The 26,272-nt window shown below is 42.9% G+C and overlaps 1 protein-coding gene across 3 annotated transcripts in view; it reads left to right on the top strand.

The window, feature by feature from the left end:
• Positions 1-26,272, top strand: part of L3MBTL4 (L3MBTL histone methyl-lysine binding protein 4) — a 311,741-nt gene that overhangs the window by 79,425 nt on the left and 206,044 nt on the right. For all 3 annotated transcript variants that reach the window (XM_082353571.1, XM_082353570.1, XM_082353572.1), the window contains 2 exons: positions 11,417-11,502; positions 13,542-13,652. In XM_082353571.1, coding sequence (XP_082209697.1) covers positions 11,417-11,502; positions 13,542-13,652 — 197 coding nt within the window. The remainder of the gene's footprint in view (positions 1-11,416; positions 11,503-13,541; positions 13,653-26,272) is intronic.

Raw genomic sequence — 26,272 nt, 5'->3', positions numbered from 1 at the left:
CATCATAGTGACCGTGAAGTGGAATCTCGTCTTGGGTCTCATTTTTCTTGAATGCCCAGTACGATGTTGTTAGCGAACCCAGGTCTGGCTGCTCGCCGCTCGAAAGCCAATTCTCAAGAGACAAGTGTTGGTAGGAAAGGAAAGGTTGCTTTATTTCGGAGGCCAGCAGCCGGGGGAGAGGGTGGACTCCTGTCCGAGAACCAACTCCCGATTGCTGTTCAGGGGACAGGGGCTTTCAAAGGGGAGTTTCAGGGCTGTATAGGCAGAGGGAGGGAGCAGAGCAGCATAGTGGGTTCTGACAGTCATCTTGAAATCAGTAATGTGGTGGTCTGATCGGCGTCATCTTGGTTGTTTTAAGTACAGTTAATCTTTAGTTCCAAGGTTTGTTCCCATTTCTTTGAGGCCAGTTCTCGGAACTGTGGCAGCTTATGTCATGGCTTCAATCGGTCATCATGTAGTCGTCCTCCTCCACCTGGTGGGGCTTCATTATCTGCAAAACAGCTCACAGGAGATGGCTCAGAATGTTATCTATAGCCCTTAAGGAGGAACTGAAGGTCCTTGACTATGCTTAATGACTAAGCTATTATTATTTGGTCTCCTTTAACTGTTTTCCTCTGTTTCTGCATTTTCTCACTTCTCTGATTAAATTTATTCTTTGGCTAAAGTTTTTCCACAGACAGAAGGCAGGCTGAGGACATGAGGGGAGCAAGGACCTGCCCAAGGTCCTGCTCCGTTTCAGTGTCACACATTTATCTGTTTTCATGACAACTTTGTGAAGCTTTTGTCAGTGATTTCAGTTTCATAGTTGAAGAACTGAGGTACAGAGAGGTCAGGTCACGGGCCCTGGACCTCTCACGTGGTGGGCTGGGGGTTTGGGAGCACGCCCTGTTAGTTGGTCTCTAGAACTCCCTTGCCCTTTCTCCTTCACCACCCTGCGTGAAGTCTGATGCACATGGGCTTCTGATGGTAATGGAAGGAAAGCTTTCAGGAACACAGGAGAGGGAGAGGTTAATCCTAACCTCGTACGTGGGTGTCTTCACATTGGAAGCAGTGTTTGCATTAGTCTTGAAGGATGTGAGAAATGGGGTGGAAGAGAATATTCTGTAGAAGGAACAGTGTGCAGGAAAGTAAGATGGCAGGAAGTTCCTGGCAGATTTAGGAATTAACGGTGTTATGAGCAACGTGTTGGGCTGCAGGGTAGGGGTTGGGGGAGGGGGAGGAGGAGGTGAGAAGTGACGTAGAACATTAGGCTCACACTGCTAAGTGATTTGTAAATGTTTTTCCGTTATTTAAAATATGAAATAATTTTTAAGATTCAGAAGAGTCACGATAACAAAAAAAAAAAAATCCTCCTCCTTTGCCAAAACATTTGAGATTAAGTTGCCAAGATGCACACTTTGCCCGTCACCCAGTAATGTCCTTTATGAAAAAAACAAATAAGCAAACAGAAAAACAGATTTACTCCAGGCTCACAGGTTGTGCTTACTTTTCATGTCTCTTTAGTGTCCCTCAATCTGCAGTGGTTCTTCAGCCTTTCCTTGACTCTTATGAACTTGACACTTCGGTGGAGTACCGGCCGGTTGTTTTGTAACATGCGTCTCACCTTGGGCTCGTCTGATGTAGTGGATGTGGGTTCTGCACCTGGGGAGGAGTGTCCCAGAAGCATTGCGGGGTTCTCACGGCATCCCTTCAGGAGGTGCACGATTTCACGGCCCCTTTGCTGTCGACATTGACCTCGGTCACTTGATTACAGTGGTGTGTGGCAAGCTTCTCCACTGTAAAATTACTCTTTTTCCTTTTGTAGTTAATACGTATTTGCTGGAGAGTGACTTGAGATTATGGAAGTACTCTGTTCCTCATCAAACTGTCACCCACTAGTTTTTAGCATCTGTTGATGTTCATGAGATGAATTAGTTACTAATGTGATATTTGCCAAATGGTGATTTTCTAATTTCATTATTCCTTCTATATTTATTAGTTGACTTATGCTCCCCATGATTTATTTATTCAGTTTTTATAATCTGTTACTATCATGATGTAGGACCTTAGTCGGGGGAGGGTGGGATGGAAAGGCTGGTGAGCAGCCTTTCTTGACCTCAAGGAGCTGACAGTCTACTGGGGCCTGTTTGGTGAGTTTATAAATATTGTTATAGATGATAGCAGTGAAATTAGTCAGAGGTAACACCTGTCCAGAAAGAGAAAGACGTGCTTCACTGAGAAGATTATATGGAGGTGTACTGCCCCATAACAAATTACCATGTAGTTTGTGGCTTAAAGCAGTACAGGTTTCCTATCTTACAGTTCTGGAAGGCAGGAGTCCAAAATGGATTTCACTTCAGTTTTGGGATATTTATGAGGAATTAGTAGGGTAGATCAAGGCCATTTTATGAAAGATCTTTAAAAGCTGGAGTGAGGAGTTTATAGTCAAATCTCTGATGTAACTATGGTTAAGCATTTATTTGACAATAGTAGGCCAGATTAGAAAGGAGGCTGGGATGACCACTAGGGAGATTCACTGTACATAAAAATAAGGAGCGTGGGCCTTAACCAGGGCTGTGGGTCTGGGTCTGGGGAGGGGTACGGCTCTTTAGAATTGCTGCTTACTTGATTTGGCAGGTGACTGACTAAGTAGACCTATATGAGCTCTTTATTCAGAGTTTCTTGTGGTCTGCAGGGCTCTGGGAATTGATGGGCCACGGAAATAAATTGGGTTCCTGACCTAGCAAGGCTCTCTTTTCTTGTAAATATTGTGTTCTACAGTAAATGCATTTTAATGCAATAGCAAAAAGCCTTCCAAAGCAGAAAAAAAATTAACTTGCATATTTTGCTAACTGTGGGACAGCTTTCTGTGGCCATTTGATACAAGGTGCCATACTGTTTTATGTTATTGTGTCTGTGCCTCAGGTGGGTGGCATGTGGGATCTTCCCAGACCAGGGCTCAAACCCGTGTCTCCTGCATTGGCAGGCGGATTCTTAACCACTGTGCCACCAGGGAAGTCCCTGGAAATAATTTTTAAGCATTAGGTAAATACTTCTAGATTACTCTCCACGTAGTTTTTTTCTTCCAACAACAGTATTAGAAAATTAAGACATTAAAAAGAAAAAAAAAAATTGGAACAAGACCAGATCTCTCAAAATACAGGCACAAATTTTCTGTGAAGATCTTAAAATCTGTTTTTTTGCTGTTGAGTTGTGTGAGTTCTTTATATATTTTGGATATTAACCCCTTATCAGATAAATGATTTGCAAACATTTCCTCTCAATCAGTAGGTTGTCTTCTCATTTTGTTGATAGTTTTCTTTGCTGTGCATAAGCGTTTTAGTTTGATATAGTCCCACTCATTTATTTTTGCTTTTGTTGCCTTTGCTTTTTGTATCAAATCCAGAAAATCATCACCAGGACCAATGTCAAGGAGCTTACTGCCTATGTTTTCTTCTAGGAGTTTTAAGGTTTCAGGTCTTAGCATTCATGTCTTTAATCAGCTTTCCAGGGTTCTATAATGTAAATTAACTTGCTCCCTACTGGCATTTCTCTGTAACAGATTTATGTTTTGCATTCTTAGTTACTGAATGTTAAATCAGTTTTCATTCACTTATTTCCTTTTCACACTTCCAGGAATTTTTGTTGACAGTTCTCATCTGCTTTTGGCTTTTTACCTGTTGTCGTTGTGACTTTATGTCCTTGTATTAGTTTTATTAAATTTTTTTGTATAACCTACATTTTATTTATACTTTCTTTTTATGTTCATTTCTCCTTCCACCCGAGTTACTCTCTCCAAGTAGATATTGGGTTGGCTAAAAAGTTTGTTCGGGTTTTTCTGTAAGACGTTACAAAAACCCTAGCAAATTTTTTGGCCAACCCAATAGCAATTGGTGGTAATCCCTCCGTGTTAATTACCATGAGCTAACTAGCGTATCAAACCACTTCATAAATTTTAGTGCCTTAACACATTAAGAATTGATTTCTTGCTCCTGTCATAGTACAGGAGCTCCTGTCGTAGTACAGTAATGGTTGATAGGGGTTAGTTCTGCTCCATTTAATTACTCTGGGATTGGGGCTCCCCCAGGTCCTTGGGAATCTTTCTATCTGACCTGAGAATGGAAAGAGGACTGATGGTTACACATGAGAGGGGTTTGGGGCCAAACTCAAAAGTAGCTTATTACAGTCATTTCTACCCACATGCATTGGCCAGAACTCAGTTACATAACTGCATTCAAATGCATGGGAGTAAAGGAAATGTAGTTCAGCTATTTTCCCAAGAGGGAAATGAACAATTAGCCATTCTATGCTATGCATATTTTGCTAATTCCCATATAATTGCATATACACACACATATACACACTCAGACACTCATATGTTCATGAACCCATGTCTTTTTCTAGATTATTGCTTGTGCTATAAAAATGGGCTTATATTATGTACATCTTTTTCCATCTTTTTTTATGTTGCTCAACTATGTCTCATGGCAAATCTCTTCCAACTCATTTGTTATAGTTCTAATTCTTTATAAAGCCTACATAATATTCCACGATGTGTTGTATCAAAATTAATTCAGTATTTTCTCTGTTGATAAGCGTTCATTTAAAAATGCCTTTATTGATGCTTTGGTGGCATTTAGAAGGGAGCAGAGCTAAATGTTCTACATTTTTAAGTTGGAAGTCTAGCATTCAAACTTGTTGTGAACAAATGCTAAATGCAAGTTTATTTTCAGAAATAAAGCTATAATGATTGATAATTTGGGAGATGATGGAATGTACTTTGTAGGAATAACAGCAGTTTGTTTCTTTAGATTCCCCAGAATCAGTTGGCTGGACATACTTATTAGCAAATATTCTAGATGTTTGAGGAGCACATAGAAATATTTAGCAAGCTATGTTCTGATACCAAATAACTACTTAAGTTTACTTCATAATTTGTAAAGCTAAAATTACATTAGCAAAATTTACAGTATAAATAAATCTTTTATTTAATTGCAACATTAACTATTAACTTGTTTTAGGCAAACAAAGAATTACTATACTTTAAATAGCATTGTACTCTTTCCTGTAGATAGATCCTACTGGCATAAGGAAGGTGAGAGTTCAGAGAAAAACTAATTAAGCGCCTGCGAAGAGTGAGGTACCGCTAGAACCTGAGGGTGTAACAAAGAATGGTAAAGACATAACGTATAAGGGTCATTATGTTAGTCATAGAATATTACTCAGTGAAATATTATGTAGTTAGTGACATTGAGAGAAAAATAGGAGCGAAATAAACAATGTGTTTTTCTATAATGTTAGCTATTGAGAGACAGACAGACAGAGTGAGACAGAGAAAGAGGTGATTAACCCCGTCTCGAATGCCTGGGCTGCATTAGGTGCTGTGGGAGCCATGCGCTTTTTGAAGACAACTCTGCTGGGAGCTTGGCCAGGGTGGCACAGATTGGTTGCTTCCCGTGATCTCTCTTTCCTCAGTCTATGCTGAAGACAGTTCCCCTCAGCCATCATTTGAGCAAAATGAGCTCTTTGACACATGCTTGAGATACTGATGCTCCACACCATAGACCCAGGAGTTCTCCGTGTGCTTTAGCATGTGATTGACGACCAAGTAGCAGATCTGATGTCCTGTTATAAATATTAGGGAGTCTAATTTGTATTCTTTGGCCAGAAAGGATATTTTAACTTTAATTGTAATGAGCTGAATGTGAGTCCAGGACTTCTGGCATCTAAGGTACCGTCAATGTGAGGTGAGTTTCGATGTGTCTTTTGAAAACCAAATCGGGGGGACCTGAAGTAGGCTTAACCGTGATTGTCCTCACGTCTGGTGGTCAGTGGTGGTCAGTGTCTGACCCAGGATGCTTGGTGGTCATGCAGTGTTAAGATGGTTTTCGTAACTGGCCCCTCTGTGTGCAGAACCAGAGGGCAGGTCCCAGTCAGTGGTGGCTTTTCTCAGTCTCTACCATTGGGAGGCCCGGAGTCTGGACAAGTCCTTGCTCTGCCTTGTGAGCGCTGCCTGAATCAGTCTCTCAGAATGATGGCGAAACCCACTCCGGCTTCCCTGGTTCTGGTGGTCCGGCCCTCGTTGCCTGCTGATGCTGGTGCTCTCTCCTGCCGTAGCGCCCAGCAGCCTGCAGAGCGTCTCTAGGCCTCAGAGCGGCTCTCGGCAAGTCTTGATCTCTGCAAATTGCAGGTCAGGAGACCTGGGCTCTAGCTTTGGCTTCATTATTAGTTGTCTTGCCTTTGACATGTCACTTAAGATACCAGGTCTCACTTTCCTCATCAATAAAATGAAGAGTTAGATGAAGAAGACGCTTAAGTCCTTCCAGCATGTATTTATGGTCAGTGTTCTGTCTGTTCTTATTGAATCTTCTTTTTTTTTTTTTTTTTTTAATTAATTAATTAATTAATTAATTTATGGCTGTGTTGGGTCTTCGTTTCTGTGCGTGGGCTTTTTCTAGTTGCAGCAAGTGGGGGCCACTCTTCATCGCGGTGCGCGGGCCTCTCACTATCGCGGCCTCTCTTGTTGCGGAGCACAGGCTCCAGACGCGCAGGCTCAGTAATTGTGGCTCACGGGCCTAGTTGCTCCGCAGTATGTGGGATCTTCCCAGACCAGGGCTCGAACCCGTGTCCCCTGCATTGGCAGGCAGATTCTCAACCACTGCGCCACCAGGGAAGTCCCTGAATCTTCTTGATAAGACTCTTAGCAGAGCCCTGTTTATTGCTGGTTGTTAAACAGCACTATTGTCCATTACTTAAAAATTGCTTGTCCTGGGACACCAATGGTTTTTGGTTCCGGAATTGGCCCCTGGTATAACTATTGTTGTCTTGCTTCCATGGGACCGGTTACCCAGACCAGAAGGTCAGGAACGTAAGGACTTGTGCTATTTATTCATGATCCCGGCTCTTTAGAAGGAAGGATCCGGTGGCAGAATTATGTTTTGATTTAGGCTGTTGTTGTAAGAAGAGCCTGTAACCAATCTCACCCCTCAGCTGGCCTTTCTTACGTGGAAAGTTGAGGAGTGCCATTTGCCCGCACAGATGCCGCAAATCCGATGCCTTGCCTGGGCTCTGTGCAGGCTGCAGCGCTGCCTGAGAGCCGAGCCAGGGATGATTCAGGAGCGCCATCCTGTCCTAACGGTGCTCCGGAATCCCAGCAGCGCCAGCGGGAAAGCAGCGTCATACCAGCTCCAGTCACCACGGTATTCAATGCAGACTTCTCAGGAAACACATTTCATTCATTTAACAGATATTTACCAAATAGTTATTGCGTGGTAACAGCAGCACTGTTCTAGCTCAGGGAAAATAGCAGTGACGTGAATAAATTTCTGTCAGAAGGCAGTTATGTTCTAACGGGCAAGAGAAACGTGCAAAACATGAATAGTTAGGGGGTCAGTGCTGTGGAGAAGAATAGGGCGGGTGATGCGGTGGGGAGGGGCACGGGCGGTCTCAGGAGGTCGTGACACTGGAACAGCAGCTTAGGGGAGGGGGGTATCTGGGGAGTGGGGAAGCGGAGGCGGGGGGGCGTCTCCTTCGGGAGGAGAGCTCGAGGGGGAGGAGGCCGTGGCATCCGGTGGCAGCAGAGGGGAGGCCGGCTGTGCGGGGCCTGGGATCGGGTGAGGACCTGCTTCTTTCCTGAGTGATGCAGGCAGCCCTTGGAATGTCACGATTTAGGAGTTTTCACTTATGCTTCCCTTGGTTTGGCCTTGAGTTTCCCTGAGTGTGTATCCTCTTTAAGGGCTTTTCTTGACTTTAGATCCCTTGAACTCAAAGCTCTGGAATTGACCTCTGTACCCCCAGCTTCCTGATGCCAGGAAGGAGGCGGGCGTCGCCCTTTCCAGGAGAAGCCCCACGGCTTCTCCGGACGTGGTCCTCAGCCTTCGGAAAGGGCCCCCGAGCCCTCGTCTCCTCCGCACGCCATCCCCCTAGGCTGCCATCTACCCGAGGACCCCTTTCCCCCTCTCTCCCTCTTCTCCCCACGGGGAGGCCCGAGGCACCCGGCTGCACCCTGTGTGTGGTCCCGGTCCCCCCCCTCAGGTCCGCCACACCTGTGCCCGGTTTTCTCCCAGTGTCGCCCGTCCCTGACATTTCAGACTCTAAATAGTGCGGGGTGCGGTGGGCTGTGAAGAAACGCGCTGACACCTGTAGCCCTGTCTCCCGTCCTCTGCCCGCGTCCCCTCCTCGTGATGCTGCACCTTGGCCTCCAGGGGGAGCTCGCCCCACCGTCCTGAGGCCTGGAGGATGGACGCCCTAGAATACTGGGGGAGCAGTGATGAAGGATGTGGGCAACTGAGTGAGACATCACTCTTCAAATCCCATTTCCTCTCCATCCTAACTGTACAACACTGGGTGAACTGCTCAAGCTCCCTGAGCCTCACCTGTAAAATGAGGAGAAAAAGGTGTATGTGAGGAATAACTGAATTAGTGTGGGTGGAGCAGGCATTACAGTGTTACCAGGAAATGGAAGCCAGTTAGACAAGGTTTTCTTTTCTTTTCTTTTTTAAATAAATTTATTTATTTATTTTTGGCTGCGCTGGGTCTTCGTTGCTGCGCGCGGGCTTTCTCTAGTTGCGGCGATCGGGGGCTACTCTTCGTTGCGGTGCGCTGGCTCAGGGCTGGACCAGGAGGAGGACAGTGGGAATGGGTGGTGTTTGCAAGACTCCTGGGGCTGGAAGACGCTCTTTTCTTCCTTGGGTTCACTGAACAGGGAAGATAGACCTAATGCATGTGTTTCCTCTTTTTTGCACATGCATAGCTCATTTCTAGAGAGTCGCACAGAGGCAGTTGGTACTTAAGAATCACTTAAAATAGTCATAGTCTTTTATTTTCACGTATTGACCGCATAAATCAGGGTGGGATTGTCCCTCTCGTAACAGCAGCTGGGTTTCTCGGGGCAGGACTAGTTGCTTCCTCTCTTGTGCACCGTGCATTCCTCCCTCAACCCACCACACGCTGGTTTCCTTTGTCACCGTTGCCCTGAATCTGCCCGTCAGGTCCCTGGGCCAGGAACCTGGAGCAGGCAGAGGGGAGCCAATGCTGAAGGGGCAGATTCAGAACCCACGCAGGAATGTGGAGGCCCAAGATACAAGGAATGAGTTTGGACGGTTTTTAAACATATGAACTATAAAGGTAAATGCAACTGCAGAAATAATTATTGAAACGTAAGTTATGTAACATAACTCACATAGAGAAGGACGAAAATCAAAAGAAATCATAAAAGAGTTTTCTAAAAAAAAAAGTCCAGCTTAAATGTGTTTACAGAAGTTAGATAAAACAAACCTGTTATGAAAGTAAATGTAAATGATTTTTAAAATCCACTTAGGAGGTGTTTAACAGATACACCTGAAACAAAATAATATAAAAGTAAAAAAGATGGGCAAAATTTTATCAGAAAACAGAAACAGAAAATAACCAAATGGCATACAATTTAATTTTTTTCTAAAAAGGAGGATTTGAGGCAAAATGCAATAAATGTGTCCAAAAGGTAAAGTTTCTCTATACTAAATAAAAAGTGCAGTTAATTTTGAATATTACATATGCTTTTATATGTTAAACATTATAATGTCAACATGTGATGCAAAATACCCCAAGATCCAGCAGTTTTACTCCTGGATGCATTCCAACAGAAATGTATACTTCTGGTCCCTGCAAAAAATGCACTAGAATATTTGTAACACCAGTTTCTGTAATAGCCCCCAAATTAAAACTCCTCAAATGACCATCATCAGTAGAAAGGATGAATAAATTGTGAGATACCCCTGAATGGAGTACTATACAGCAGTGAAAATGAACAACCCTCACACAGCAGTCTGCAGAACCTTGAAGCCAGACTACTGAGCAAAAGCCCAGGACCACAGATGAGCACAGGCTGTGTGATTCCGTTCATACAAGGAGAAAAGGGAATGAGCAGAGCTCATCTCAGAGGGCAGAAGCCAGAACAGGTGGCTCCCTTTGAGGAGAGTGGGGCTGTGACCAGACGGGGGTGGAATGGGGACGGGGTGTCGCATATTCTGGTTACATGGGAGAGTTTATGACAATTTCTCAATCTGTCCACTTGATTTGTATATTTTTTAAAAATATATTTTATTTTGGCAAGACATTTAAATGTGAACAAAAAAATTATCAGAAGTACTGGAAAACTGTACAGAAAATTTATTTTAGAGATTCCTGCATTTTGCTTCAGGCTTTTTGCTTAAATAAGAAATAAACAGATTTTTGAGTAATACAGCTATTTATATTGAATTAATGCATATTGATATTATACCTTAAAACATATCTGTGTGTATGTATTGATATATACTTAAAATATTTTTTAACTGTTGATCCTGTGTTATACCAAGAAGAAATCTTAAAGTCTCCCAAATAGGAATTGTACAGACCATGTGATATTCTGAAACTACCATGTGGTAAACTGGAAATTATTATTAATATTTTAAACAACTTCAAAAATTAACCACTTGGGCTGTCTCTTAAATATTTGGCCAATGATTAAATCAAGATGACAATTACACATTATAATTGTTTTTTAGAAAGTAAAAGTGAGAAAGATAAATATTTCCTAAAAGTTTGTCCAGATGTCTAAAGCTGTATTGAGGGACAGCAATGGTAAATTCATAGTCTTAAACGCTTATATTATTTTTAAAGAAATGAAAATAATTATGTTCACAATTCAGTTTGGCAAGACAACTATAAAACAAACCTAAGGGAAGTATGAGGAAAGAGGTGATAAGACTAAAAGCAGCAAACGAAATAGTTAGAAAAGACAAAAGAAAACAATAGATCTGATGGGTGAGTCCAAGTACTCATTTCTTGAAAGGAAAAAGAAAACAACACAGTAATATAGACAGACCTCTGGCAAATGTAATTAGGAATAAAATAACACAAGCATAAAGAGAAACAAGAAACCCAATTAGACAGAAATTTTTAAACATAGCGTGCTTTATATCATGTTATACCAATATATATTTTAAAATTGCAATGATAAATAACAAACCTGGGTAATTGTAATTACAAACATTTAATTATGAGAATAAAACCCTAATCGATGCAGAATTATTGGAGGAGTTGGAAAGATCATCAGTTCATGGTGTGAGGTCAGACAGTGATTGTGAGTTTTTTCAAGCATTTCAAGAGGCCTCCTGGGGGTGGCCTGGCTCTGCCCGGTGCTCACACCCCCATTCGACCTCGGTTCACCTGCTTACCCTCATGGAGTGAATGCACGGACCAGTGAATGCATGCACACGAGCCTAGTGGGGGCGAAACAGCCCTCTCAGAGGTTATCACAGACTTACATTCTTAATAGGGGCTATTGAATAGTGAGCATTCAATTAACAGTGGGCATTATTATTAGCAGATGTCTCATAGTATATGGGAATCAAAATATCAGTGATATTTAAAAAAAAATCAATGAGTAATCATTTGATATTTATTTATTTTTCAGGTTATCCTGAGCCAGAAAAATTTTCCTGGACAGAATATCTGGAAGCTACTCGAACTAATGCAGTACCTGCCAAAGTTTTTAAAATGGTAAGTTTGGATCTGTAACACTCCCAGCTTTTTTAAACAGTGTCCGTGTGGAATGGTGCCTTCATTTGGCAATTCAAAATCATTCTAGTTTTCTCCTTTTAAATTCAAGTGTTGTTTCCATGACCAATTTGCTTTGCTTTTCAGTTAAAAATACCACGGAGGTGACTCATTTACTGTTGTTCCTATACACCAATGTAGATGATGATTTCCCTCCTTGAAGTCCGGTTGGAAGCCCCCTCAGCCTCTGATGACTGAGCCCTTCCTTTCTGGGTCTGTTGGTCCTCTGAGTGGGAACCCTGAGCTTTCGGTCTCAGGGACTGTTTGACGGTCGATGATGCCGGGATAAAATAGATGGAGTGTATGTAGCCCCTGTGTGTTACCCTTTCACCTATTTTGAGGGAACATTGCTTTTAGCAATTTGTCAGAATACTGACTTGTAAAGTTCAAATTTGTACTTACAAATTTATTCCAGGATTAAACCAAGTGTAAAGAAAGTGTACTGATAGCATAGTTAGAGATACTTATGTTCTAAACCAGTGGTTTTCAAGCTCTGTTCCCTTTCAACTCTGTGTCCCTGAGTCATCTTTAATCAGAATTTTATATAGTGAGCTTCTCCATGTGATTTCTTTTACTGAAAGTTTTCTAAAGATCAAAAGGGGTTTAAAACAGAATGCTATTTTGTTTTTTAAAACAATTGATTATAATAGGTCGAATTTGGAGGAAGAGGTATAATCAAATTAAGAGGGCTAGAAGTTCTGGCGTGCTAGAAAGCGTTTTAAGAATTGCAAAAATACCAGCTGCTTGTAGTCTCACTTTCTCTCTTGCTTTATGTCAAAACTTCATTTTACTTTTCCAAGAAGAAAATTACAAGAAAATCATATTATGAAAAGATTCAGTTAAAAAGGCAACCTCCAGCCTCTGTCACAGGGTTATTATGGGTTCACCTCAAGCTGTATGTCTTTGGCATCTGCAATATGAAACAGTTACCTCTGTTATCAGCCTGGTGACCTCGGGGAGAAAAGAAATATTTTCAAGGATCAGAGACCTAATTATAGTCAGTATGCTCCATTTAGTAGACATAATAATGCATTTTAGAAAGAAATATGCTTCCACAAAAGCTGGAGAGGAACAAACTAGGTATTGTAGGAAGATTTAACTGTTTTGTAAGTCAGGCATTATCAAAAGTTTTATTTTCCTACTGCCATTTTCTAGACTTGAGAAATTCAGTACCCTTTCATTTTCAAGAAAGTCAACTGAACACTTTTATGTGTAATAGCTTTCAAAGTGAAACTTTTTGCCATCCTTAAACACTGGCAGAGTTGTCTTTTGACTGATTTTTGGTAAATTCCCTTAGTTTCAATGATTTGGTAAGCCCCAGTGCATTTTTTCCCCACTCCATTTTCTTTAGTGTTTCCTGAGTGTCCATCGTTGTAGACTCCTGGTTCCCAACATTTTAAGACTTGGAAGAAACCTTAAATTAATACAGGTTAACATGCTTATGTTAAAGATGAAGCAACAAAAGCACAGATTATGACTTTAAATTGCATTGTGGTATGATTTTAAAACATTTAGCTGTTATAATTATGGCAGCTTTTATCTATTTTAAAATTTAAAGGATCATGTTTATCCTTTCTAATTATTTGTTAATTTTGCCTTCTGTGTCTTACACTCCAAAACTGGGCAGTGATAATAGTCAATGATTTCTTAATTTAAAAGGTTAATTTTAGAAAAAAATAACATCTAAACCAATAGATAAGTTATAATAAGATCCTTTTTTGAACTTGTGACCATTAATGAATTTACGATTTAATCTTTGTCTTTTAGCTATCTTGAAAATTACCAAAATATTCTTTTTCCTCCTGCAGGTTTTTATGAAAGTGGATAAAATAATATGCATGAAGGTCTATGTGCTCTTAAAACTAAATTCCAGTTGTATTAAATATCTAATGTAAAGTTAGAACAGTCATATTTTAGAAAACGTTAGTAGCACATCTGAATTATTGGATTTCGCATGACTTGTTGCTCTTCTAACGTTACAGCGCTTGCCCCATGGTTTTCTCCCGAATATGAAACTTGAAGTCGTGGATAAACGAAACCCCAGGTTAATTCGTGTTGCTACGATTATAGATGTTGATGACCAAAGAATAAAGGTACACATTTAGATTAGTACGATATTGTATTGGCGTTTTCCCTACGTTTCCTGTGAGACTGGCTTCAGAGTCTCTGATTTCTGATCTCATCAGGAGAATCAAACTGGCCTGACTTCACTGTTGGTCACGAGACTCTGGTAGAAGGTCCTCTAGCCAGTGTGTGTGGAAGGGGACTCTGTAGATTAGACACGACTGATTTTCAGAGGGTTCTTACACGTCCCTGTTTGGATTTGCTGTGTAGACATTATACATTTTGTTCCTTTTTTTTTAAAAGCTTCTTTTTGTTGGTATTATCAGATTTTTCTTGAAACTGTTGTCATTAAACACCTTAACAAGAACGATTACCTCCCTGTTCTCTCCTATTCAAACAAAAGGTTAGATTTTGAAGTGAAAATTTGATTCACAGATTTCTATACCATCCTTGCTGTGACATCTGGTTTTTTAAAAATATACACATCTTCAAAATTAAATTATCCTTAAGTGAAAGCCTTTGGTTATTTTATACAGAAAGCTGAAAGCATCTGTGGAATTCAATAAATCTTCTACAGCACATGACAGTTCAAAAATTATTTTCCACCCAAGCACAGTTTATTTTCATATTAATAAAAAGATTGAAGCCAACGAATATTTATAGACATTATTAAGAAAGATGTATTTAAGTTCGATATACAGTTTGATATAATTTAAAAGAAATCTTATTTGCTATATGCCTAATTTGAAAACAACTTCTAATTCATCTCATAGAGAATAATCAGTACGTATATTTTAGTAAAACGTAGAGATGTGTATTTGGCTTGGCCATGGATTATCAAGAGCAGATATTGGCAATGTCCTTTATTTTTCTGACAACTGAAAACTGCTAAAAGCTATTCAGGAATAATATGTTATAGGTATTTTCTCCCACATACATTGTTATTAACGTTTTATTTTAAATTTAATTTTAAGCATATTGCATAAATTCTTATTTGTAGCTTTTTCTTGTTTACTCTTTTTAAAATTTATTTTTTTATTTACGTATTTATTTATTTTTGGCTGCATTGGGTCTTCGCTGCTGCGTGTGGGCTTTCTCTAGTTGCAGCGAGCGAGGGCTACTCTTCGTTGTGGTGTGCGGGCTTCTCACTGCGGTGGCTTCTCTTGTTGGGCAGCACAGGCTCTAGGCGTGGGGGCTTCAGTAGTTGTGGCATGCGGGCTCAGTAGTTGTGGCGCACGGGCTTAGTTGCTCCGTGGCGTGTGGGATCTTCCTGGACCAGGGCTCGAACCCGTGTCCCCTGTATTGGCAGGCAGATTCTTAACCACTGCACTACCAGGGAAGTCCTTTATTGTTGTTTACTCTTATAGCACTTACTGTGGGATTGATTTTTGGATATCATAATTACTTTATAAATTCAGTAATATTTCATTATTGAAAATGAGCGTCAGGTTTTTTTCTTTAAATTCTTATTTAACTTTCATTATAAAGTTATTGCATTTATAGGAAAAGCTTAATCTTAATAGTACATCAAATGTTATTTAAAATTTTAATTGACAGATTATTTTCTTGTGGTTCCTAAGATACATACAATAGTATCCAATTGAACGTATTTGTCAGCTTACGGTGTGATCATATTGGATTAGTATTACCGTAAAATACCATTTGAAAACCTTTAGCTCCTAAAGTAAATTTAGTATATTCCTTACTTACCACCTCAGCATTGGACTTTAAAAATCTCTTAAGATTTAGCTCATCCTTCCAAAGAAGTATTTCATGTCTCTTCTCCTTATTCTTTTTCTTTCATGGAAATTGCTTTGACCGTTACTAGAAGAAAAAGAGTTGAAAAGTATCGGGTACTTTTCACAGGATTAGAACCCTAAGTGTTACCTCTGTGGTTGTGGGCATAATGGAAACCGCTTTAGGATTGTAGGGCTAAATTAAGATGTGAAATGGTGCTTTAGAAAATGTGCAATGCATTGCTTCCACACACCCTTCAGTCTGCCAGAATGTTTCAGTCTTGGAATGACATAGGTGTCTCTGGGCTTGTGGAGAACTCGCAGTCTCCCAAAGAGCCTCTGACCTCCTGCAACACCTGCCGCCATGGCCTCCACCCCGTCCCTCCCCAGGCAGGCCCGCAGCTGGGTAAGTGCTCGTCCTGCCCTGTGAGGTGGAGGTGAGGGGATTGTCTGGGGGCTGGCGCAGATGTCTGAATAGAAACAAATTATAGAGAAGGTTCAGAAGCATGGCTTAAAGTTCCATTCATGGGTGTTCCCAAGGAATACAAGGTGTTGAAAATGAGCGTCAGGTTTTTCTCTGAATTCTTGTCTAAGGAGATTGAAGGTAGTGGTGGGGTTATCTTTGCCAGTTGAGAAAGCAGTTGACCCTTTCCTGGTCTCCTCTTGGCCGGGGACATCCCTTTGTTCCTTTATTAACGTGTTGGTCATATAGTTCTGCAATTTCCTCTTTTAATGTCAGTATCCTTCAAGGACTGTTTTTATCGCTGGCATGTGACAGATGCTTAAGGTATGTGTGAACGAGGGAAGGAGTGAAGGATGAGTGGCATGGAATGTACCTTGGCATCCTCCCATTTGAATGAGATAGTTGTGATAGTCACAAAGCACTCTTCCTTCATGCTCAGCTGCTCTCCTAACTCCTCTTCCCTTGGAAATCTAACTCAGCCTACTGCACAGGAAAGCGCCATAGGTTACACTGGTCAGGTTTGATTCCAGCTCTGACTCCTATTTAACCATGTTAGTAACTTGGTAGTTACTCAACTTATTTGCACTTTCCTCATCTGGAGAGCGATGTGGTTCACAGTGCCCACCTCCCAGGCTGGCTTTGAGCATCTGGATGAAGATTGTATACAAAACTTCTGAAACTGTGCCCTGCTCTTTATAGGGCATCAGTTGGCCGCCGCTGTGGTTATTAGTCAGTGCAGGTGCCCTGGGCTGTGCTCCCGGGGACCCTGGTTTTCTGTGCTAATGAAGTAATTGTCATCAGTAGAGGGAGAGGAAACAAGCCCAGGCTACTTGGTGAGCAAAGCAGGGCGTCTGACCGGAATCCCCGGGGATGCTAACGGAGCATGTGTGATTGTGCCACGGGCCTGGGTTTGAGAGTTGGGGGCCAGCCTGGTGAACAACAAGAGCGATCTTAGTGCTGATGGTGATGACGGTGTCAGACCCTCTTCTAAGGGCTTTATATATAGTAGTGTATCCTCACAGCAACTGGGCGACCTAAGGTACTATTGTACCTATTTTATAGATGAGGAAACGGAAGCTCAGAGAGGTTAAGTAAGTGGTCCAAGGTAGCAAGCTAGTATATGGGGGAACCAGGCTTTAAACCCTGGGTTTCAAACAGGGTTGTTCAACCCTAGAGCTTATATTCTTCCTGCTCCTACTCTTATGTTCTACTTTTTGTCATAATTACCCCACTTGCTAGAGGGAGAGCAGATGTCTAGGATAGGGAGTGGAGTTCACCTGTAACACCACTCTACCTTGTCTCTTGTGCAGAGCTCACGTTGCCTGTCCTGCCTGGAGGTTTGTGTGGTCCTGGCATTCCATGGCAGAGCACAGCAGACCCAGCAAAGACACACTTTGTTCTTTTCTGCCACTCCCTAAAGATATAGTTGCCCATATGTGCTTGATTAATTCTGTTTTATAACAGCTTTTTGAAACAAAATTCACATACCGTAAAATGTATTGGTTTTGAGTTCGTTCCCAGAAGTGTGCAACTGTCACCACTATCTAAGTTTCTAACATTTTCATCCCCCCAAAAAGAAAGCTCGTATCCGTTAGCAATCACTATTCGTTCTGCACCTCCACCTTAGCCCCTGATAATCCGGCTTTCTATCTCTATGGCTTTGCCTATTCTGAACATTTCATATAAGTGGAATGATATAATATGTGACTCTTTGTGTCTGGCTTCTTTCATTTACTGTAATGTTTTGAAGGTTTCATCCAAGTTGTAGCATGTAACAGTACTTTATCCCTTTTCATTTCTGAATAGTATTCCATTGTATGCATGTATCACATTTTGTTCATTCATCATGGGTAGACATTTGGGTTGTTTCCACTTTTTGGCTATTTTATTTATTTATTTATTTTTGGCTGCATTGGGTCTTCATTGCTGTGCGCGGGCTTTCTCTAGTTGTGGCGAGTGGGGGCTACTCTTTGTTGCGGTGCGCAGGCTTCTCATTGCGGTGGCCTCTCTTGTTGCGGAGCACGGGCTCTAGGCCTGCGGGCTTCAGTAGTTGTGGCTCGCGGGCTCTAGAGTGCAGGCTCAGTACTTGTGGCGCACGGGCTTAATTGCTCCGCGGCATGTGGAGCAGGGGACCAGGGCCCAAACATGTGTCCCCTGCAATGGCAGGCGGATTCTTAACCACTGCTTTTTGGCTATTTTAAATAATGGTGCTGTGAACATTTGTGTGTGTTTTTGTTTGGACATATGTCTTCACTTCTCTTAGGTATATATCTAGGAGTAGCATTGCTGCGTCCTGTGATAATTCTTTGTTTAATGTTGTGCTCCAAAGTGGCTGCACCATTTTACATTCTCACCAGCGGTATACAAAGGTTCCAGTGTCTCTACATCCTTACCAACTTTTGTTATTGTCTATTTTATTTATTATGGTTATCTCACTGGGCCTGAAGTGTTTAGCTCCAAAGAATCTGAATTATTACATGTGACCACTAAAGAGAAGGGGGATGCAGCGATTGTTGCTTCGTGGTTGCAGTAGTAGAAGCAGGAGCAGTAGTGGGTGTGGTGACGTCAGTCTCAGGAGTCACAGACGCAGTAATAGGAAAGTAAGAAGACCCAGGTGCTGAATGTGGGCTTTGTTCCAGAGAGCTCGTTGAGTATGTCACATATCGCATCTTTCTCGTCACAGCAACTCTCTTGTTTATTTTTTATTGAGATATAATTGACGTATAGCAGTATATTATTGATAGTTTCAGGTGTACCATATGATTGGAGATTTGTATATGTTGGGAAAGCATCACCACAATAAGTCTAGTTACACAACAGCCCTTCCAGGTAGGTGTTATTTCTTCTTTGCAGTTGGCATGGAGAACTGAATTTGACCAAGGTTGCACAACTAATTTACACTTAGATGTTTCTAACTCATTTTAGCCCTTACTCTGCAGCTCTGATGAGCCATTGGCATTAGTTGTCAGTGTTAGGGACGACGGCAGCCCTATTCAAGATACTCTACACTCCGCCGGTGCTAGCCAGGCCAGATATTCTGATTTTCATACTGAAAATATCAATTTGGTTGTGTATGGTTCATTGGTAGGTGAGCTGTGAAGTTTTTCTTACAATGGCAGGGTTTTAAGATGCTATTTCCCTCTTGTTTTGATTACTGTGTTTATTAATTACCATGGTTACTCTCTGATAAATATTTATGATGTACTCAATGTGTGTCTTGTTCAGTTTATAGCCAGCTATTATGTTTAATAACTATTCTTCTGTTTGGTTGCACAGTGTACTCTGTTATATCTGAAAACCCGTTACTGTCACCTTATCAGGAATTGCGCATTAAATTACAATAGACGGATGGATGCTTTTAGGAAGTTTAGCCTTTATTTGGGAAAAAAAACGTATTCTTCTACAAATAAACATAAAGGGAGGACTTAAAACAGAGTAATATTTGATAAGTATTTGCCCTGTGGGAACCGCAGCTAAGCTGTGAAATGAATTATAAATGAATTCCAAATAGATGCTTTAGGAAGTTCTACTGAATCATTAATAAATTGGGTCTCTTCAGCAAGTCTTTTCATATTTAATGCATTAACTGGATGTATTTGTGGCATTTCTAAATGAAATAAGAGCATCATGACCAAGAGAAATTGTGTCATAGTAAGTGGTCTATGTGTGTGACTTGAAACTAGTTTGAATTTTAGGTCAGATTAATAAGTCCAAAGCTTTTGTTTGAAAAAATCTTGCAGGTGGACTCGTGCAAAGCAAAAGTCCAAATACGAGCCCGTGAATGTTCATTTTAATTAAGGGTTGCCAGCACTTTGAGGAAGTTGCTTGACCCCTACAAGTCCTGGCGTAATTATCTGTCAAAGAGGGAGCAGAGTATGGAGTGCGTCTTCTCACTCACCAGCATCTCCATCTCGGGCGCATTTTTGAAAATGATTTTGAAATACGAGACTAGAACAAGATAGTAACATTAAAAACGACAGTCCTTTGAGCTAAACTTCTAATTAATGGCCATTACGTGCCACAGTGATTGATGACTGTCTTCATTTGGGAAGGAGACTGGGACAACTTTCAAAAATATTATGACCAATTAATGAAACAGTAATTTTCAGAGTAGTTGAAACTATAAATTAGTGTCAACCATGATTTCCAGAAATGTTGAAGCAGGTAGAAGGCTCTACCTGGTAAAGTTGCATTAGTGCGATCACGTTCACAACAAACAGCAATAATAACATCTGTGGCGGCTCACCCGGGTGTGGTGCCACATGCTACCCTGTGCGTGCGTGCTTCACATTCCTTTTCCTCTCCCCATCCACACGCCACCCTCCAAGGGAGTCTCAGGGAGGAACAAGTGCAGGCGCTTCAGCAACTTGCCCGAGGTCACCTGGCTCCTAAGCGGTAGAGCAGGTGGGGACCAGGTGGCCTGGGTCTTCAGCCGGAGCTCTTAACCTGCAGGGCAGCACCTCCGTCACTTAAAGGGCCAGAGAGTAACCCAGCCTTGGGGGCCAAGTGTCTCTGCCACAGCCGCCGGCTCTGTGGTTTAGCGCAAAAGCGGCCGTAAACTACATGGAAGCAGGTGAGTGTGGCTGGGTCCCTAGAAAACTTTATTTATGGGCACTGGAATTTGAATTCCAAATAATTCCACATGTCATGAAGTGTTCTTCTTTTGATTTTTTTCAAGCCATTTAAAAATGTGAAAAACCATTTTTAGCTACTGGCATGCACGAAGATGGGTGCTAGGGCCCTATTTAGCCTCTGGGCTGTAATTTGCCGGTGCCTGTCTTAATAGATACGCTGTACTGATTAGATGATGAGATGAACTTACTGAGTCGTTACCTTTAGTATAAGCAGTTTTATATCCGTGCCTTTTTTTTTTTTTCTGGATATTTGATTTGTGAACCAAACCAGATCTATATTTAATTTTCAGTCTAGTTTTAGGTAAGTTTTATATAGTCAGTCAAGGAGGTAGATGAGATGATGCCACGGAATCAACACTTTCTAGACTTAAATGCATGCCTCCTAGTATCCGTGGATTACCAGCCATTCATCTGATTTTCAGAGTGAGTGTAGTCAAGCCCCTCCCTGCCATAATGTACATTCTTTCCCAGAGTCAGCTTATCTGCCGCTGGTGTTGTATTCTCCAAGAACTGTGAGTAGAGACTCACACTGAACATGTTTATGAAAGTCAGTGTATCCAGAACAGAAGCCTTTCCAACAGCGTAAAGAACCGCGGCGGCGGGCAGCCGGCCCCCCCTCCTGAGCTGCTGCCGGTGCTCCCTCTCCCTGGGTAACCTCACCCTGCCCGTCTCACCAGCCTGCCCTGCAGGACCTGCTGAGATCCTGACCTGTGACTGTTTGGCTAGAGACGCTAGCTTAGTCATGAGCTCCAAAGAATAGAAATAGCACGTTTCACAGTTTCTATGCAGAACACTGTCTCTTGTGTGGAAACTCTTAAATAAAAGGTGATGTGTGGTAGCACTGGTTGTTTTGAACCCTTATTTTAGGGTTATGCATTTCTTTGCGTGTCTGAGGAATGCTGTAGATGGCGCAGCTGCAAAATGCACGCCCCTGTCTACACAGATACCGGATTATGTTTGTGTTTCAAGGGTTAATGGACTCTTGACTAAGTTAGTAAAAGGCCCTCCATTCCCTATACTCCATCACTTCATTCAGAGCTTTGTATCTACTCAAATCGTACGGGGCCGCTTGCCTGCCGGATAGTGAAGACTGGTTTCCCAGACCTCAGTCGGAAGGTGCGGTCTGGACTCGCTGTCTGTCTGCAGAGCGAACGAGAGAGTCTTTGGCGTGTGTCTTAGCTTTGGAGGAGACGCTCATGGTCTCTGCTGTTCTTCTGAACAGAAGTGCACTGTTTCTGACCAGCTGCAGCTCTGACATCACAAATGCCCTCACTGATACCGATACTTCGCTAATTATGCTGAGCATCATATCTTTTTCTCACATCCTGCTTCACACTTTATTTTTACCACCAGGAGAATATCTCTCAAATATAAATAACTAAATGAAAACACCCCAGAATGAACTGATTAGGCAAGATGGTGAATACATTTTCCCCCTTGTTACAAAATCTGTGTCATTTCTTGTGATATAAGGACAGGCGATAGACTCCGGGAAAGGAGATGCTTCTATGAGAAGGCAATGGGTAGATTCTTACTCAGGTTAATTTATTCCCAAAATGGACTTGTATTATCTTCCCATTGCTACTGTAACAAATTACCACAAACTTAGTGGCTTAAAATCACACAGGTGTAGCACATTACATTGCCCTGTGTCACTGGGCTAGAATGGAGGTTTCAGCAAGGCTGTCTTCCTTTTGGAAGCTCTGGGGGATCCTGTTCCTGGCCTTTTCCAGCTTCTGGAGCAGCCTCTGTTCCTTGGCTCTTGGTCCTTTTCTCCACATTTAGCAGGTAGCATCTTCAAACCTCCCTCTGACGTTTCTGCATCCCGTGAATAGGGACGGTTGTGATTATCTTGGGCCCACAGGATAACCCAGGATAGTCTCTGCCATCTCAAAGTCCTTCACTTAATCACACCTACAAAATCCCTCTTGCCATGTAAGGGAGCGTCTTCACAGGTTTTAGGGGTTAGGATGGGGACATCGCTGAGAACCATTATTCTGACTATTGCAGTGGTGTTAAAGTTAAGATACACATTCAAAACAGGTAGAAGAGGCGAGGTCTACTATGCAATCAACAGCTTTTATTTACTGAGCACCCCAGGGTAGAAGGGACCATTCTAGGAGCCAGGGGCCCTGAGACGAGGCCCTCACAATCTAGTTGGGAGATGGGTTAAGTCACAGTTCAGTGTAGAGTGCGTGGCACAAACCGTAAGGTGCTGTGCAAGTTCACTGCAATGCAGCGAGCATTGTGAGCAAAGATGCCGAGGGGCAGATGGCTTCTGAAGAAGAACAGTTTTTCTTCTCTTAGAGAAATTTGCATTTCCAAACACCAAATGCCTTTATTTACTATCATGTAGAGACAAAGGAGTCTTCAGATTTGATCTGTTTTAACTTGTGTGTGTGCATGCATGCATGTATGTATTTGCACACACACACACGCATACACACACATTTATTTATTTATTTGCTTTAATTGCAAGGCCCTTGGGCAGGCAGGCTCTACAAGCTCTGTGTTTGGACCTGGGAGCAGAGGCGTCACGGGAAGTTGCATGGCTGTGGAGCCATTGGGGCTCAGCTGTGGGGAACAGGGCGCAGGGGCCTGCAGCTCAAGCAGGTGGGGCGGATCTTCTTTCTCTGCTACTACTTCTTAGAGGCTTATTGCCTGTGCGTCCTACCCTGGGCCTCCCTCCAGGCGTTTGTGCCCTTGCCTCCTTGGCGGGACCAGCACGCGGCTGTGGAAACAATGGGACCAGGCTGCATTCACGTGGCGCTCTTCCCCCGGCTCCGAGGGGGGCCTTTGACAGAAAAGAAGGGGGGTAGATCTCATAAACTCAGAGGGTGGATCTGTGTTTCAGGACTGTTGAACCAAACAGGGAACTGCGGTGGGGTCCAGACGTGCAGGCTGGCCAGGGTGGCAGCCCCCCGAGAACAGCTGATGATCAGGGACACAGGCCGACACCAACTGGGAACAGACGCCGCTGAAGATATCAGTATCCCGCCTTCAGGGTGGCACTGGGGTGGCTTTTACACACTTAGTACAGGTGAGGGTTTCCTGCAGCTGCAGGCTCCCCGTCACCTGGGAGCAGGTCAGGAATGGAGACGCGGGCCTCACCCCAGACCCGCTGAGTCAGAATCTGCATTTGAACAAGAGCCACCTCCCCAGAGCTGCAGTCATGTATTTAACTGTAACTTGATATCGCTTATATGTTCCATGTTAATATGTCCTGGCTGAACTCCACAGCACGCAGACCCAGACCTGTTTCTTCGCTCAGCATCCACAGCTTAGTAAAGGGCAGCTTATCCACCAGATTGCTCAGTCCAGGCACCTGGGAGCCGTTCCTAAAATCCGCCCGTGTCAGAACAGCCACATACAGCCCACCACCATATTCTATTGATTCTAACTCCCAGTACTGTGTCCCTCCTCTCTTGACCTCTCTTCATCTCCATGACAACCACCCTAATGAAAGCCGGCATCACCTCTCACATGGGCCACTACACTTCCCTTCCAGCTGGGCTCTCTGCACCCCCGAGCCCCTGGCAATCCATGCTGCACAGAGATGCCAGAGTGGACTTAAAATGTGGATTGGAGCACATGCATTGAGGTAAAAAGAATCAACTGTTAGTGTGCCCGACTAGGTCCCGCACACTCCACTGTCAACTCACTTCCCCGACCTGTCTTCTCTCATCCTTTATCACCTTAGAGGCAGCTGTACAGTTTAGAAAAGTGCAAGGATCTGGCTAGAGACTTTGGGCTTCGTATTAACAGTTCTCTTTGGAGTGGAAGTGATACCGCACTCTCTACCTCACAGCAGTGGTCATGCGCTGCCCCCTCTCGTGCCTCGGAGTACTGGTGTTCATTTCTTTCTCGGGGAACCGGCCATACTCAGAACCCGTGTGGGCAATGACAGCTGTTTCACGACGGGCTTCTGCCCCTGGCACCTGGCAGAGCCCTTCCACAGGGATGGACGGTGCATCTGGATTTCATAATCGTTGAAACCGTGCTACAGGAGTGCGGGAGGGATGTGCACGGTAGAATCAGGGAAATAGAAGAATTCCATTTTCATGGTTTTTACAGCAAAGAGTTGCTTTGTGAGGTCAGTAGATATTTTTTTTTTCCTAATAAGTGGAATTGGGCTCAATTTTATGTGAATGTACCAAAGTTGGAGGTTTTGCATCAAGAACCTACAGGGAAGCAGATGTTGTCGTCTCGTTTCCCACAAGTGCCGTGTCACTGGCATTTGCTTCCTCTTCTCCCGCTTCTGTTGTCCTTCTGCAGCCGCTCTCTCCGCTGGGAAGGGGATTTTTGCCCATTCTCTAACCGTTGCCTTTTACAGACTTCTGAGTGAGGCCAGGTTGAGTCCTGCGGCCAGAGAAAACGAAGAGCCATTCCGAGGGGTTTGGCTTCAAAGTCATCTCCGCAGGTGTCCAGGGACCCCGAGTCCATTTCTGTGACTCCACCCCATCCTCCCCCTATCAGTTCACCACCCCTCCCCCCACCATCAGCCGAGGAGGCTGCGCCACAGTCCTCCTTCCTCTCAGAACCCTGCTTTTCATTCACCAGGAAGACAGAAGAAATGCAAAATAAAATCGCCCCTGTCCCCGCGGCCAGTCTCCCTTCCCGTCCATGTCTGAACACTCAGAGTTTCCGTGGGAGAATTATCCCGGCTCTATCAAAGCATTCACTTTCCTCTTATATGAATTTAATCTGCATCATAGGATTTACGGTTATCTGACATTAGATTACACATCCGTGTGTTTATTTCTTTATCACGTTTTGCCACTAGAATGTAAGCTCACGGAGGAAGCACTTTTCTCTCTTGATTTCCCAAGTACTCTCTTTTTTTAAAATATTTACTTGTTTATTTATTTATTTGGCTCTGTTGGGTCTTAGTTGCAGCACGCAAGATCTTTGCTGAGGCATGCGGGGTCTTTTGTTGTGGCACGAGGGCTTCTCTCTTGTGGTGGCATGCGGGTTTTCTCTCCCTAGTTACGGCGAGCAAGCTCCAAGGCGCGTGGGCTCTGTAGTTTGCGGTGCGTGGGGTCAGTAGTTGTGGTGTGCAGGCTTAGCTGCCCCACGGCATATGGGATCTTAGTTCCCCAACCGGGGATTGAACCCGTGTCCCCTGCATTGGAAGGTGGATTCTTTACCACTGGATCACCAGGGAAGTCCCACCCAAGTACTCTTGACATCCTTGTGCCTATAGAACAGTCCCTGGCATTTCATGGGCACCAAATAAACACTTGCTGAATGAATGAATGAATGAATGAATGAGGATTGTAAATAAAAATGTACTGATAGGTTGTTTACTGGAAGTAAATTGCTATTATTAGGATTACTTATTCCTTATTCCTTATCAAAACAAATGTGCATTAACCCTTGGCATTAACTAGATATCCTCTATGTAATCCCCCATAAAAGAGAAACTATTTATAATACCACATGGAACATTGGATTTTAATTGGTGCGTCCGTATTACTAATAGACTTTTTTTTTTTTTTTTTAAACATCTTTATTGAAGTATAATTGCCTTACAATGGTGTGTTAGCTTCTGCTTTATAACAAAGTTAATCAGTTATACATATACAATATGTTCCCATATCTCTTCCCTCTTGCATCTCCCTCCCTCCCACCCTCCCCATCCCACCCCTCTAGGTGGTCACAAAGCACCGAGCTGATCTCCCTGTGCTATGCGGCTGCTTCCCACTAGCTATCTATTTTACATTTGGTAGTGTATATATGTCCATGACACTCTCTCACCCTGTCACATCTCACCCCACCCCCTCCCCATATCCTCAAGTCCATTCTCTAGTAGGTCT

This window comes from Balaenoptera borealis (genome assembly GCF_965194805.1).
Source record: "Balaenoptera borealis genome assembly, chromosome: 14".
Classification (NCBI taxonomy): Eukaryota; Metazoa; Chordata; class Mammalia; order Artiodactyla; family Balaenopteridae; genus Balaenoptera; species Balaenoptera borealis.
This window is presented reverse-complemented; position numbering and strand designations above follow the sequence as displayed.